The 16909-nt window shown below is 39.9% G+C and overlaps 1 protein-coding gene across 4 annotated transcripts in view; it reads left to right on the top strand.

Moving 5' to 3' along the window:
* Window positions 1-16507, top strand: part of LOC126235928 (uncharacterized) — a 306471-nt gene extending 289964 nt beyond the window's left edge. For 2 of the 4 annotated variants that reach the window (XR_007544841.1, XR_007544842.1), the window contains exons 2-3: window positions 1582-1639; window positions 13002-16507. Coding sequence is in view for 1 of the 4 variants with exons in the window: in XM_049944889.1 (XP_049800846.1) it covers window positions 13002-13183 (182 nt within the window). In the remaining 3 variants the exon portion in view is untranslated. The remainder of the gene's footprint in view (window positions 1-1581; window positions 1640-13001) is intronic. The other 2 variants (XR_007544840.1, XM_049944889.1) reach the window with 2 other exon arrangements.
* Window positions 16508-16909: the final 402 nt, after the last annotated feature.

Here is a 16909-nt window from a genome sequence, read left to right as displayed (position 1 = left end):
AAATAACAATGATTGAAGACCACATGCTACTCTGCACATGGTGAGAAATACAATACTCACTCGCCATCATGAGTATGATGAAATGAATTAGTGCTACACACATCAAATTTAATTTAGTGATTTTAAATGGGGAGGATGGGTACAAGCCTAATGATGACTACATGGAGCATCTACACAAACAGATACAAGACCCTCTAATAAACCGAATTTTTGACACCAAGCTTCACTCGATGTAACAAATTTCACATGCAAAAAGATATTTTAATATAAACATAGTCATTCCCTATGCCTGAAGGTGCCACAAGTTTAAACAGATCCTAACTCATAAAATCCAAGTCAACCTAGAATTACATCTCCACGTTTCAGTACAGCATCAATACTCACAAGCTCCTCTCAGCAGACTCTCCACTCACAATCTTTTTCGCCCTAGACTTGTCACAACCCTCAGCATCAGTCCTGTATGGAGAGCATGGCAAACTGACCAGTTGCCCACACCGACCATAAAGCATGAGATGTTAACCCAATTAGGGTTGGAAAAAACACAAGGATCTTTTGCCCTCTTCTTTCTGAACAGAGAAGACTTAGAGAAGATTCTACCCAGCAGACACAATTTTAAGAACAGTGTGAAAGTTCTGTTCTTCTGTTAAGATGTGATACTGCCAACTAAGTTTGAAAGGAAAACTAAATGACATACCCCTGTCCTCCCAGAGGAGAAGGAAAGGAAACCTCAATTGGCTAGCTGCTCTGCTGCCATGGAAATGGAAATGAGCGTACGGCATTGTGGGCCGGAAGTCCCCCATTCTGGGAAGTTCGGCCGCCAAGGGCAAGTACTTGTTTCCATTTCACGGAGGTTACTACTCCAGGATTTAGTAAAAGAGGAGGCACCACTCACAAATGACTGTAAAGAGAAATAAAATAAAGTTCCACAGAAATATTCCTCCAGATATTGGCAGGAAGATGATCACATGATCATTATTAATAAATATTACAGATAAGTCAGAGAATGGCAACATTATGGAGGAGGTACAAAAATAATGTATGTCTTTCATCATTCCAGTGCCTGAAGTGAAGTTTCCATAGAAACTCAAGGTTTGATATGAAGAATGAGGATCAAGGAAATTTTGTTAGGCACTGGTTGCATGGGAATGTATACATGTTTATAGGGGTTTTTGTTGCAACTCTAGGTCCAAAGTCAATGCTCTCATCTTTCTTTTGTGACAAGTCATAAACTAAGTTAAAGTTAATTAATAAACATATGTAATAAGCCTCAAAATGTTGCCAGTGTTGCCCAGGTGAAGGACACAAGTCCACTCTAAAAATTATGAGAGTATGTATTCCAGGATTAACCAACAAATGTATTACCTCCTTTTATGCACACATCACATAGAGAGATAGTTGGCTGTACATAGATAGTCATTATTCTTATACACCATATACTGTGTAAATAATATTATTATATGCTGTGTCAATAATATTATTTATATAATCCCATAAATTTTGAGTGCTGTCAGTTTCACAAATGTCAATGCATTTAGAATATACATTTGCTAACTGTTCGTTTAAGTCACATGTATTTTTCAGGAGTTAAACTGGAGGGAAAAGGATCCAGAGGACACTATTTTCACTTCATCTGGGGATGGTATGTTATATGTATCATACTCGTCCTTTTAGATCAACAACCTGAACAATTAAGTACAAATGTCTTAAATATTTTATGTCTGAAGCAGTTATCAAATGTCTTCCTAAGACGTTAATATAAATTTAGATATATGCTGTTCATGATTGTTACACTGTCTTTCACTAAGTCTAGTTAACACTTGTATCTTTCCTGCAATTGCATTTTTGTTCCTTTATTTCCTTTGTGAGTTTCTTTCTTGTCTTGAAAAAAACTGTGATGACACTGTGTGCAGCTGTAGTGATGATTTTTTTTGGGTGTTATTTGCCAGTATTTGATCTTGCAAACTTCTGTTGCAGTACCCAACATGTGGTAAACAGTGCTGTACTATTAAATACACTACTTAATTCAGTATAGCAGTATATGATACATGGCCTAAAATGTTATACACTTCATGGTACGCACACAGCGAAGACAGTTTGACCTGATCTGTGTGCTCTGCAGGAGCCCATGGCATGGGCAATGTTATGGCCAGAGCAGGTTGGAAAAGGCTAGTGTCCACTCTCTGTCTGCTTGACAGGGGGGGGGGGGGGGGTCTTGTGTCTTGTCTGAGATGTGGAGGAGGATCTGTCAGCAGCGACTGAGCACACTGTGTGCACTTGGCTGCAAATCATTGCTCATGTCAGCACGACTGATGTCTGCTGCCAGGATTCACAGGCCATCCTTAGTTCCTACAGGCAGCAGGCTGATTTGGTGAAGACAGCAGGTCATTCTCACAGAGTGAAAACAGTGCTAACATTATGCAGCATCACTCCCACAAATGACCATGGTCCTCTGGTTTGGAGGTAATAGGCAGGCTTAAAACAGAAGCTCAGACAATTCCTTGATCATTGTGGATGTGGATTTCTTGACCTCTGCTATTGGTTGGAGAAATGTATAGCCCCCTAGGTCAGGTGTGTGCACTACATGCAGGAAGTAGCTACCAGGGTAGCGGAGTAAGTGCAGCGATCACATGTCGATTTCTTAGGATAGAGAAATCCCTCTACACGCCTGATAAGACATTCTGAGTGAACACAGAATAGCTTTCATCATAGAAGATTGGAGAAACAAAATGTTAATACTGTATTAGCTAATAGCAAGAGCATCTATGGAAGGTCCCAGAACTAGTCTCATTTATAAATAGTAAAAAATATCCACATAATATTAGGGACAAATAGCTGGCTGAAACTGCATGTCACATCAATGAAATCTAGACTCCAACTGGAATGTGTGTCATAAAAATAGATTGAACACTGGTGGTAAAAGTGTGTTTATAGCAATAAAAAATACAATAATATCTAGTGAGGTGAATACTGATTCAGAATGTGAAACAATTTGAGTGAAGATAAGTGTTAAACACAGATCAAACATGGTCCCTGGATGCTTTTATGGACTCCCTGCCTCAGCAGCAGCAGCAGCAGCAGCAATGGTGGAACACCCAAGGGGAAACTTGGAAAACATTTTATGTAATTTTTCTGATCATGTGGAGATTTTAACTTACCTGCTATAGTCTGGGAGACTCAAGTGATTAGGATTGGTAGTAGTGACAGAAAATCATTTGAAATTTCTCTAAGTACCTTACCCAAAAATTATAATGAACAGTTAATTGGAGAACCAACTCATGAAGATAAAATCTTATACCTGCTGGTGACAAAAAAACATGAAGTTTTTGAATCAGCACAGAACAGGGAATCAGTGATCATAAGTCCATTACAGTTTCATAGAATATGGCTGTAAATAGAAATACAAAGGAAGGTATGAAGATCTTCCTGTTTAACAAGGGTGACAAGAGACAAATTCCAGATTGCCTGACAGGCAAACACAAAAATTTCATTTCCAGCACTGACAGTGTTCTGCATCAGTTGACAGATTGAAGAGCATCATAGAACATTCTTTAGACAGATATGTGTCGAGTAAAATTGTGAGGGCTGGAAAAGGCTCACCATGCTTGGACAACCATATTAGTGACCATAATGACATTGAAACAGAGGATGCCACAGAAAAGGCTGAAATACTAAAAATCTTTCTACAAAACTATTTCATGGAGGAAGATCACAAGGTAGTTCCTCCTTTAAATCATTGCATGGATGGCAAATGACAGTTATCGTAACAAGTGACCAAGGAATAGAAAAGCGGTTGAAATCACTTAGGAGAGGAAAGGCCACTGGACCTGGTTGAATACCAGTTCATTCGTACACTCCTAGCAGAAGTGAACCATAGGTCTCCAGAGGTGTGAAGCATTGCTAATGATTGGAAAAAAGCTCAAGTCATTCCCATTTTTAAGAAGGGTCATTGAACAGATGCACAAAATTAGTTAAATATATTTAGACAGAACACAACTTCAGAAACATTGACACAACTAGATTCTGTGTGATCAGCATGCAGAGGTGTGTGCTTGTGAATTAATACTGAAAAATATATCACTTTTAACTGTAATTGTATATAGCTCCCCACTGGAAAATTTGGAACTGTTTATGAGGAGTCTCCATTCGTTGCTACATAGTCAGTTAGGCAGTAGCAAGCATTAATAGTCTGTGGTGACTTCAGTGTAGATTTACTAAGGGATTTTCATGGGAAAAACGATGTGGAAGCCTTATTTGGATTCTACAATTTGATCTCAGTAATTAACTTTCCAATACAGGTGAATAAAGACAGAAGAACCCTAACTGATAATATTTTCTTTGGTGACACTCAAAGCAAGAAAATAATTGTTAACCCAGTAACAAATGATCTCGCTGATCACAAAGCAAAGTCAGTCAGGATAAATAAGACAGTGCCTTACAGTATAGATACTCCTCAGTGGAAATCAGAATAATTAATTACTCTAGGACAAATATTTTCAAGAACAGTTTAAAGAGACAACCTGCAATAAAATTTATAATTAATAAAATTTAATCTATTCCATGATAAATTCATATTATTATTTGAAAATAGCTTTCTGCATAAGCTAATCAGAGAGGATATTAAACAGTCATGTACAACACCATGGATCACTAGAGGGATTAAAGTATCTTGTGAAAGGAAAAGGGAAGTATGTCTATTGGTGAAAACAAGAAGAGGTCCTGTAGTAGTTGCACACTACAAAAACGTCTCAAAATTACTAAGAAAACTTATTAAAAATCAGGGAATATCTGTAAAATGTCAGAAACTAATGATTCCAACAACAGATGCAAGACTGTATAGAAAATAGTGAAACGAGAAACAGGGCATCCAGCAACAGAACAGGATAACATCACTATTGAGCTGAATGGAAAGGCTATAAATGATGAGTCACAGGTACCAAATATATTTAATAATCATTTCTTAAATATAGCAGAAAGTATAGGACCAACAGTACAAGAGAAAAATCACAGCAGTACGTTGAAAAAGCAACTTTCACAAAATTCAGTCATATGAGTATAACACAAACCTCTCCTACTGAAATTAAGAACTTTATATATTCTCTAAAAATTGAAGCTCATCTAGATTTGATGGTGTTCCCAGTAGAGGACTAAAGATTTGTTCCCATATAGCAAGCCGTGTCTTATCTCAAATCTGTAATGCATCACTATCTCAAAGCATCTTCCCTTGTTAAAACCCTCTTTAAGAAAGGTGTTAGAACAGATGTCAATAACTACTGAACTGTTTCACTACTGACATCATTTTCCAAATTTTTTGGGAAGGTGATGAATTCTAGAATAGCATATCACCTCAGCAATTATGATATCCTCTGCAAATCACAGTTTGGATTTCAGAAGAATTGCTCTTCTGAGAATGGCATTTACATGTTCAATCACCAAATATTACAAGAATTAAATAACAAAATAGTGCCATTTGGTATTTTCTGTGGCCTATCTAAGGCATTTGACTCTGTAAATCACAATATTCTCATATAATGTAATTGGACAGATAAAAAAAAATGTACTCACCAAGTGGCAGCAACACACGTAAATAAGGTATAGATATGCAAGCTTTCAGAGCAATTGGCTCCTTCTTCTGACAGAAGGGTTGAAACGTAAGGAGAAGGAGTGAAGGAAGAGGACTTGTGAGGTATAGGGAAAGGGGTAGAGTTTGGAAAAGTCACCCAGAACCCGAGGTCAGGGGAGACTTGCTGGATGGGATGAGAAGAAAAGACTGATTGTTGGGGACTATACTGCATGAGATCTGAAAACCTGAGAGCTGAAAGATGGAAGATAGGGTAATATGCAGGACAGAGATTACTGTTAGAACATCATACATGAGTTAATAACAGCAAAAAGCTAAGTGCATTGTTTATGATAGATGTGGGAGGGTGAATGCTAAAAATGGACAGATCAGGAGTGAAAGATGTAGAAAACTAAGTTTCCTGAGGCCCAGTCTTACATCCACTACTGTTCCTCATATATTTAAATTATCTTCCATTTATTATACAACAAGCAGAATTAGTTCTATTTGCAGATGACTCTAGTATTGTACTCAATCCAAGCATACATGCAACAACAGAATAAATGGTAAACAAGCTTCTTAAACATATCATTGACTGGTTTTCTGCAAATTGTCTCACCCTCCATTTTAAAAAACACAAGCTATTCAGTTCTGCATATCTAGGGGTACTGCATCAATAAGTGTAACTCATGGTGAGGAAATAATAGTCAGGGTGAAAAATTCAAAATTGTTAGATACCCACACTGGTGTGAATTTAAACTGGAAAAAGCACTTTTGGGCCTCCTAAAACAACTTAGTTCAGCCATATTTGCATTCAGAATCATTGCAAATCTTGGGGAGAGACAAATCAGTAAGCTGACATATTTGTAGAAATCTGTTGAAGATGTAGGGTGTACTATTGCTTCACAGTATGTTTATTCCCTCATGAAGTTTGTTATAAATAATCCACTGCAGTTCAAAAGGAATAATGATGTGCATAACTGTAATAATAGAAGAAAAAATTACTTTCATAGTCAACATTAATGTTGTCTTTAGCACAAAAGGGGTGCACAGTGCACAACTAAAATTTTTGATAAATTACCAAGTACAAAATTGTTAAGGCTTTCGTGGCCACTTGTTGACAAACTGCCTATTGGCTTCTGTCTCGGGTTCTTCAGCCGACGTTCGTCTAATGATTTTTCTGACGTTTCGCCAGCACGAGTGGCTGGCATTGTCAAAGCTTCACCCTCCATTGCCGGTGGTGAACTGAAGGCGAGCTCGCGGCCGCAGACTATATGTACCTGGCGCGCCAACGTCCGAGGGCTTCTCCGCGGTCATTTCCGGTGCGGTTCTCCTCTTGCTACCTGCGACGGTCGTTCGCTGCAGTACGGGAAGCCAGGATCCGTTTACCTTAAGGCTTTCCTCTTTCTTGTTGAAACTGTTCGCGTGTTTTTGGATTTCTACAGCTTCTCTGAACAAGCGCGTGTGATAGTGCTTCTCTACAGCCAGAACTTCCGTGTCGGCGAATTTTATTACGTGGTCGGTCTCATTCAGTGCGTGCTCTGCCACGGCCGATTTCTCCACCTGCCCCAACCTGCAATGTCGCTTATGCTCTTTGATCCTGGTGTTAATGGATCGTCCAGTCATTCCGACATAAACTTTTCCGCATGTGCAAGGTATACGGTATATTCCCGACATTGCAAGTGGGTCTCTTTTCTCCTTCGCCGATCTAAGACACTCTTTGATCTTCCTTGTCGGTTTGAAAATCGTCTTTACGCCGTGTTTGCGCAATATACGGCCGATTCTGTCCGTCACTCTGGGAATGTATGGCAGAAAGGCCGTACCCGACATTTCTTTTTCTGTTTCCTTACTTCGCCGAGTGTTTAGCTCTGTTACACTTCTAATGTAATTTGTGGAGTACCCATTGCTCCTCAGAACAGTTTCCAGGTGTTGCATTTCTCGTTTGAGGTGTTGAGGCTCACATATTCGTCCTGCTCTCGTTACGAGCGTACTAATCATGCCTCTTTTCTGGCTCGGGTGGTGGTTTGACAGTTTGTGCAGGTATCGGTCCGTGTGTGTCGGTTTTCGATACACGCTGTGTCCCAGGTTTTCGCCGTCCCTTGTGACCAGCACATCTAGAAATGGCAGTTTCATGTCCTTTTCTACCTCCATGGTAAGTGTTATGTTGGCATGGAGGCTGTTCAAGTGTCTCAGGAATTCACCGAGCTGTTCTTCACCATGGCTCCACACCACGAAAGTATCATCGACGTACCTGTACCACACCTTAGGTTTGCAAGTCGCCGAGTCCAGTGCCTGTGCTTCGAATTGTTCCATGAAGAAGTTGGCCACCACTGGACTGAGAGGACTACCCATGGCGACACCTTCCAGCTGTTCGTAGAAATCGCCATTCCACGTGAAATAGCTCGTGGTGAGACATGCATGGAAGAGCTTTTTGATGTCTTGCGGGAACATGGAACCGATGTGCTCCAGAGCGTCGCTGAGTGGCACTTTCGTAAATAACGAAACAACATCAAAACTGACCAGGATGTCGTTTGGCGCAAGTTTCAGTTTCTTCAGCTTCTCAATGAAATGTCCTGAGTCCTTAATGTATGTGTCGGTCTTTCCCACGTGTGGCTGGAGCAGAGAGGCCAAGTGTTTCGCCAGTTTATACGTTGGTGAGCCAGGAGCGCTAACGATCGGTCTCAGTGGAACGTTGTTCTTATGGATCTTGGGTAATCCATACAGCCGAGGTGGTAGGGCTTCTGTGTTGCGCAGGTTTCTCTGTATGTCCGCCGGCAGAGAAGACGCCTTGATTAATCGATTCGTATTCCGAGTGATACGCTGCGTCGGATCTGCGCTTAGTTTTCGGTACGTCGTCGGATCTAATAGGTCTCGGATCTTTTGCTCATAATCTTCGGTCTTCATTACGACGGTCGCATTCCCCTTATCGGCAGGCAGTACCAATATACTCTTGTTGGCGTTGAGATTCTTAATGGCTTGTACCTCTTCTTTCTTCAGGTTGCAAGCTGGTGGTTTTGCTCGGCGCAGTATCCTGGCTGTTTCAGTGCGTATTTCCTCTGCCCTTTCACAAGGAAGGGTCCGAATGGCTGCTTCGGTGTTGGCAATGATGTCCTCCATAGGTATAGTTCTCGGGATGATAGCGAAATTCCCTCCTTTTTGAAGGACTGACACTTCCTCTTCGGTCAATTGTCGTTCAGTGAGGTTGACCACTGTGTGTGACATGTCGGGAATCGCCTTGTCGGTCTGCTTCCGGCATCTTTCAAACTTTTTCTTTTGCCGCTCGGAAGCAGACCGACAAGGCGATTCCCGACATGTCACACACAGTGGTCAACCTCACTGAACGACAATTGACCGAAGAGGAAGTGTCAGTCCTTCAAAAAGGAGGGAATTTCGCTATCATCCCGAGAACTATACCTATGGAGGACATCATTGCCAACACCGAAGCAGCCATTCGGACCCTTCCTTGTGAAAGGGCAGAGGAAATACGCACTGAAACAGCCAGGATACTGCGCCGAGCAAAACCACCAGCTTGCAACCTGAAGAAAGAAGAGGTACAAGCCATTAAGAATCTCAACGCCAACAAGAGTATATTGGTACTGCCTGCCGATAAGGGGAATGCGACCGTCGTAATGAAGACCGAAGATTATGAGCAAAAGATCCGAGACCTATTAGATCCGACGACGTACCGAAAACTAAGCGCAGATCCGACGCAGCGTATCACTCGGAATACGAATCGATTAATCAAGGCGTCTTCTCTGCCGGCGGACATACAGAGAAACCTGCGCAACACAGAAGCCCTACCACCTCGGCTGTATGGATTACCCAAGATCCATAAGAACAACGTTCCACTGAGACCGATCGTTAGCGCTCCTGGCTCACCAACGTATAAACTGGCGAAACACTTGGCCTCTCTGCTCCAGCCACACGTGGGAAAGACCGACACATACATTAAGGACTCAGGACATTTCATTGAGAAGCTGAAGAAACTGAAACTTGCGCCAAACGACATCCTGGTCAGTTTTGATGTTGTTTCGTTATTTACGAAAGTGCCACTCAGTGACGCTCTGGAGCACATCGGTTCCATGTTCCCACAAGACATCAAAAAGCTCTTCCATGCATGTCTCACCACGAGCTATTTCACGTGGAATGGCGATTTCTACGAACAGCTGGAAGGCGTCGCCATGGGTAGTCCTCTCAGTCCAGTGGTGGCCAACTTCTTCATGGAACAATTCGAAGCACAGGCACTGGACTCGGCGACTTGCAAACCTAAGGTGTGGTACAGGTACGTCGATGATACTTTCGTGGTGTGGAGCCATGGTGAAGAACAGCTCGGTGAATTCCTGAGACACTTGAACAGCCTCCATGCCAACATAACATTTACCATGGAGGTAGAAAAGGACAGGAAACTGCCATTTCTAGATGTGCTGGTCACAAGGGACGGCGAAAACCTGGGACACAGCGTGTATCGAAAACCGACACACACGGACCGATACCTGCACAAACTGTCAAACCACCACCCGAGCCAGAAAAGAGGCATGATTAGTACGCTCGTAACGAGAGCAGGACGAATATGTGAGCCTCAACACCTCAAACGAGAAATGCAACACCTGGAAACTGTTCTGAGGAGCAATGGGTACTCCACAAATTACATTAGAAGTGTAACAGAGCTAAACACTCGGCGAAGTAAGGAAACAGAAAAAGAAATGTCGGGTACGGCCTTTCTGCCATACATTCCCAGAGTGACGGACAGAATCGGCCGTATATTGCGCAAACACGGCGTAAAGACGATTTTCAAACCGACAAGGAAGATCAAAGAGTGTCTTAGATCGGCGAAGGAGAAAAGAGACCCACTTGCAATGTCGGGAATATACCGTATACCTTGCACATGCGGAAAAGTTTATGTCGGAATGACTGGACGATCCATTAACACCAGGATCAAAGAGCATAAGCGACATTGCAGGTTGGGGCAGGTGGAGAAATCGGCCGTGGCAGAGCACGCACTGAATGAGACCGACCACGTAATAAAATTCGCCGACACGGAAGTTCTGGCTGTAGAGAAGCACTATCACACGCGCTTGTTCAGAGAAGCTGTAGAAATCCAAAAACACGTGAACAGTTTCAACAAGAAAGAGGAAAGCCTTAAGGTAAACGCATCCTGGCTTCCCGTACTGCAGCGAACGACCGTCGCAGGTAGCAAGAGGAGAACCGCACCGGAAATGACCGCGGAGAAGCCCTCGGACGTTGGCGCGCCAGGTACATATAGTCTGCGGCCGCGAGCTCGCCTTCAGTTCACCACCGGCAATGGAGGGTGAAGCTTTGACAATGCCAGCCACTCGTGCTGGCGAAACGTCAGAAAAATCATTAGACGAACGTCGGCTGAAGAACCCGAGACAGAAGCCAATAGGCAGTTTGTCAAATTACCAAGTGATGTAAAATGTCTGACAAACAGCAAAGTAAAATTTGAAAGCAAACTGAAGAAGTTTCTCCTTGACAACTCCTTTTATTCTATAGAAGAATTTCTGTTACTGTAATGTGTAAAAGGTGTTTGGTAAGAATTACTAACTCACAATTGTATAAGCAATAAACAATAAAAAATAAATAAATAAAATAAAATAACTTAAAAATGTTCAGCATGTTTCCATATTTGCAAAGTAATTTGCAGTGTAAATGTAAAATGACTCATTCCATACTATTGAGAATTATTGTGCAAATGATCCATGGAACGTGAAAATAAATTACTAAGTTCTTTGTAGCAATTTCACTAAGTTGTTATCAAGATATATTTTGAAAAGGGGGAAGGTATGTTTATATCTCTTGGCTGGAAATTTATTTGCTGATCTGGGATAGCTTCAACATTTCTCTTACATCAAAAAGCCTGGCCAGAACCATCCATGGGGCTTCTAGCAACTCTTCTTGTGTACCTAAACCACCTTCCTCTTAAATATTCCAATGTTATTATTCACATTACAGGAATAAATTTAAAAAATTATATTATAAGAGATGATTTATAATCGTATGATGTGTGTGTGTACTGTAGTGCTGACAAAGACAATAGATGATTATTTCAGTGTTCACTGAGATCCATTAATTATTAAAATGTGCATTCAAATGACATGTATAAATTCAGTGTATCAAATAAAATAATAATCAAACAGATAACAATAGTGTGCCATATGAGACCACTGTATTATCTAATCAGCTTTTTGTGATGATATAAGTCTGGTACCGTGCACCGCAGAATTTGAAACTGCGTCAGATGTCATGGACGTCGAAGACCCATAGAGGTCTCTGCACCATTGTGCCGTAAGTTGTGGCGGCGTGCGCCTCCTGGCCCGCTTTTAGTGTGAGGGTGCCACAGCAGAACATGTGGTTCCAGCGGCCAATAGCGGTGCCCCCAATAGCATACTTAGGCACCTGTCTCTCGCTCAGCCAGCCAGTCTAATCACGCGTACGTCGGTTGACACCTCGCCTCACGTTAGACAGTTTACTTCCGTGTTCTGTGTACGAGTAGACGTGTTTTATTTCCTTGTGACTCTGTTGTTCAATCTTGTTGTATTTGTTCTGTACTTCGTTGGTCATGTCTGTCCTCTCCCGTTGTGTTGTTGTTCGCGGGCCTCTCTGTGGGTCCCGCTGCGCTTTCTGTCATTGCTACCCCACGACCATCCTGGTCCCAGTTACAACAATAAGAATCATGCCAAAATGCATTCAGTTCGAAAACCATTAGTACTTCGTCAGGAACAGTATCCCATGACAGTGATGTACATTATAAATATGTGGGCTATAGTTATTATTTATCATATACTATCATATTAATCATTGTTTGGTACTGAATATGCTCATAGCTATTTAACTAGTGTGATTTGATCTCTCTGAGTTTTAATTTGTAACTATGTTATCTGATAGGTCTCCTTTTGTGGGGTTCATATATCAGATTCACAATCAGAACTAATATTATTAATTGTGTTTTAATTAATTAAGAGGAGACTTTTTACATGAACTTTTTACCCAATTAATCTCCTGATTGGGAGCTTTGTAAAGTAGTAATTCTTTACTCTGTAACATGCACTGATGTTATACTTATCTACTGTCTTCACATGCTTTACAAACTGACTGTAACATGTTCAAATCAACAATAGTTTACAGAAACTCTGGGTGTACTTTGACATCACACCCATGGCCCAACAGACGTGTCCACTTTTTCCAACAGCATACTTGGCTAAAAGTTCAACTTTGCTGTGTTTCAATATCTAGTTTCAAATAGTCAATATAGTCTGATATACAGGTATTGACATTCAAACCACAGCAGCAATGAACTCCAAATTGTTTTGTATAAAATCTAGTTAATATGCTCTCTGACAAAGTTAAAATGTTCTCTACTTGTTTAATTGATAGATCTGCTACATTACAGGCTCAAATTCATTATTAAAATTTACTTATCTTACAGGTGTGTCAAATGCTGAGATTTATGTAAGACCAGAAGTGCTACAACTGTTACATCTTAGGAACAGACCCATAAAAAAACACTTCAATACTGTGCCAGCATGGGTGCTAGGAAGTGAACAAGCAAAATCATCAGTGGTAATTCTGCTGCCTGAAGGCTCAGCAGACAATGAACAGGTTTTTTGATGTTCAGATGGGCAATGGAATTTATTCTTTCAAAAATTGTGTCAATAGGAAATAAATATCAAGAACAACAGAAATTTACAGTACCTTAAAGAAATAATATGTTGCCATTGAGCAGCTATATGTAATAGGAATAATGCACAGAATAACAGAAATCAGACTGAAACATCATAGTCTTCTGTTGTCAAACCTCATCACAGCTCTTCCAGTCCACTTGTATGAGCTTTTGCTTCTGATTGGTTGAAAAGAATGAACTGACAACACTGATAAATTACGTATGTAGTCTGACTGTAACTATTTTTGCATGCAGTCATCACTGTTTTCCTTCTTAGTCATTTATGAATTTCATGTACAAAGCATAGATTACAAGTGCGAATAACTTTTACACATAAAAGTTAGTGAGTGAAAGATGCGGTTAAAATATGTTGTACATATGTTGAGTTGACTTCAATTCATTTTTAGCTGTGTTTCTCTGTCGCTCTAATAACACATCATTTTCTTCATTATTCATCCAGTTTCAGCAGTTGCTCCATTTCTGCTGACGTAGTTACCAGTTTCATGTGCATATTTCTAAGAGACCTCTCATGTAAGAAGAGAAATTTTGAATGAATGATCATGTGATACTGGGCAATAATCTAAGGAAGTGAACTAAGATTCTCCCTCATGTACCTTATTGAAGTTCTTATAGCACTTGTCTTAAATTAGAAATCTTCATTGGTAACACCAGTTAATTCTGTTCTTTATGCTGTATAATAATTATTATAAACAGATGCCTCTTCGTTGTCATTATTTATTAAACAAGTAAGCTTTTGTACTATCAATGCTTATAAATATGGAAAAACAGATACTGTTACCAGTGTTTGCTGCGTTACATCATCATGGATTGGAAAAAGCTTATAAATATTGTACCTTACCACTCAGTTCTTAAATTGTAATGCATCTAACTGTACCTACCATTTTTATTTCTCTAAAAAGTTTTCCACATATTAAGTAAAGTTTCTCACTTTGCCATCACAACTTGCTCTCACCTTATTCAATGTTGTTATTAATGTGGCTTTCTTACTTTCTGCCTTAATAATTTATTACAGGTGCCTCTATAATTATAATTCCATTCACTTTGAGGAAAAATGTGTTTGCACATCCCTGATCCTACTTTATCTGATATGTTTACCAAAGCATGCCTTGGCATAAAACTGAGCAAGTATGTCTTTTGTGTGAGTGCAGTTTTTGCCTAGTTGTAGTGAACACTAAGGCGAATTTCCTGACATTCACAATCAATTTTCATCATTTATAATCTCCAAATTATGACACTGACTTTGTTATGTTCTGATGGAAGTATATACTTTTTTCTGTGATACTTGAAAGAAGCTTCTAAGAGAACTTCAATGACAGAGCATGTATGGGACTTGATCAAATATTATCAAAATAACAGCACTGTAAACCACTGTCCCACCACCAGGAGAAGAGGTTCCATCAATATCTGCCCTGTTATACTGAATGTAAGCAAACACAAAACTCAGGTATGGTTCTTGTTTTTACCTGAGTGCATGAAGCCCACCAATCTGTGTTCTGCTGTTGTAGCAATCAGACAACTTGCTTGTAAAACTATTGAGACATTCACATTGTGCATTAAGCATTGTTTATGGCGAATGTCGTGAAAGTGTTATAGAAGCGGTGCAGTTGTACACTGAAGAGTGTCCAGATTGTTCCAAGCAGTCACAATCTTTCTTTGTAAATGTTATAAATAAAGTTCTAAAAACTTGAAGTGTGGAGAATAAAATATGCCAAGGGAAAAGAAGAGCAACTGATGAAAGAAATTAAACTAACATTTTAAAGGAGTAACACACAATGCAAATGTCACTAACTGGCAGTTCAGAAGTACAAGAGGTATCAATCAAATGAGCATTCTGCGAACACTGCATTCCATCATATTTCATCTTCTTCAAATTTCGCTACATCTACAGCTTCATGGCAGTGTCTATCCAAATTTGATTACAGCCCTCTGAATGTTATCTACAAAAAGTGCAAAGTGATGCGGCATATCTAAGCAAAATTTTGTTTAAGGAAGAAGCACCATTTACAAACCATAGGCAAGTCAGTCTTTGCAATATGCACTAATTGTCAGTTGAAAGTCCATACTGACTCAATGAATGCTCTTGGTCTTTCAATATTTGGTGCATGTTTTTCAAGACCCACAACACTGGTCTCTATGTATTCTAAATACATTCAAGTAATGTGAGTTCCTAAGATATACTGCTGATGCAGTTATTGGAAGACACCCCACTGAACATGAGGCAGTCAGTGTGGTACCAACATGATAGATATCCCTCTCATTCCACACATATGTTGACAGGCCCTCTTAAGAGAACTTCTGGAGAGCATTGGAACAGTTGTTCAGGAAATGCAAAATGGTCTACAGACTCACCTAACTTAACACTTCTAACCTTTGTCTGTGGTGAGATTTAAGACAAGAAGTCTATGACGAAACACTGATGACTCCCAAGAAATGCAATGGCTTATAACACATTGATTCCAGGTGAAATTCAATGTGCAGTGCTGTTTCACCAGAATCACTTTATAGTGTGCAGCAATTCTCAAGGTCAACATTTTGAGCACATGGTATGATAGCCATGATGATACACATAAAAACCATACCCCGAGTTCTGTCATTGCTTACATTTGGTGTAATAGGGCAGACGTTCATGGAACCTCTTCCCCTGATGGTGAGACAGGTCCATGGTGCTGTTATCTTGATACTGTTTGATCATGTCCCATGCATGTTATGTAAATAAAAATTACTTGTGAAAATTGGGAAATTCGCTGTATTGTCTGCCATAACTTGAAAAATGTAGCATCTCAATTAATTTATTTATTCATTCTCGACGTATTTGTGATAGCGTGCCTTAGCTGCCTCAATCTATCTATAGTAAGTTCTATTGTAGGTGGTGTATAATTGCCTTACTCCAATCCATAGATAATGAATGAATGTGAATGAATCATATGGGTTGCTGTTTTGCTGCTAATGCAGTTGTGTGCTACACAGTAATAACAAGAAACATGTAAACCGATACCTGTCTGTTATTTTGATGATACACAAGATTCACTAACATATTTACTAGTGGTGCTCTATACCACTCATATATAGTTTCATTGTACAACGCAATTCTCACAGCTTATTTTTCTGTTTTTAGCTTTCTACCAATTTTTCTTGGTACAAGTACATGTATAAAGAACACAAAATAAATATTCCTTTGTTATTTTTATTTTAAATAGCAGCAACATCAGATTACTTTTTGGAATTTGAAAGACAATATATACCTCTAAGAAAATCCTGTATTCTTGTCACTAATAACACTTTTTGTTTCCAACTACTTCTGTATTTTATAATTAATAAACAAATAAATAAGTTTTTTCTAATTGTTTTTGCTTTTACTTCATAATTCAGTTAGTAGCTGGTAGTTTGCTTTGCCTTTACAAATGTTTACAAATGTCTGCTTGTGTCTGTATATGTGCGGATGGATATGTGTGTGTGTGTGTGCGAGTGTATACCTGTCCTTTTTTCCCCCTAAGGTAAGTCTTTCCGCTCCCGGGATTGGAATGACTCCTTACCGTCTCCCTTAAAACCCACATCCTCTCGTCTTTCCCTCTCCTTCCCTCTTTCCTGATGAAGCAACCGTTGGTTGTGAAAGCTTGAATTTTGTGTGTGTGTTTGTGTTTGTTTGTGTGTCT

Source organism: Schistocerca nitens, chromosome 2 (assembly GCF_023898315.1).
Source record: "Schistocerca nitens isolate TAMUIC-IGC-003100 chromosome 2, iqSchNite1.1, whole genome shotgun sequence".
Taxonomy (NCBI): Eukaryota; Metazoa; Arthropoda; class Insecta; order Orthoptera; family Acrididae; genus Schistocerca; species Schistocerca nitens.
Note: the sequence above shows the minus strand (reverse complement) of the source record. Positions and strands in the feature narration are given on the sequence as shown.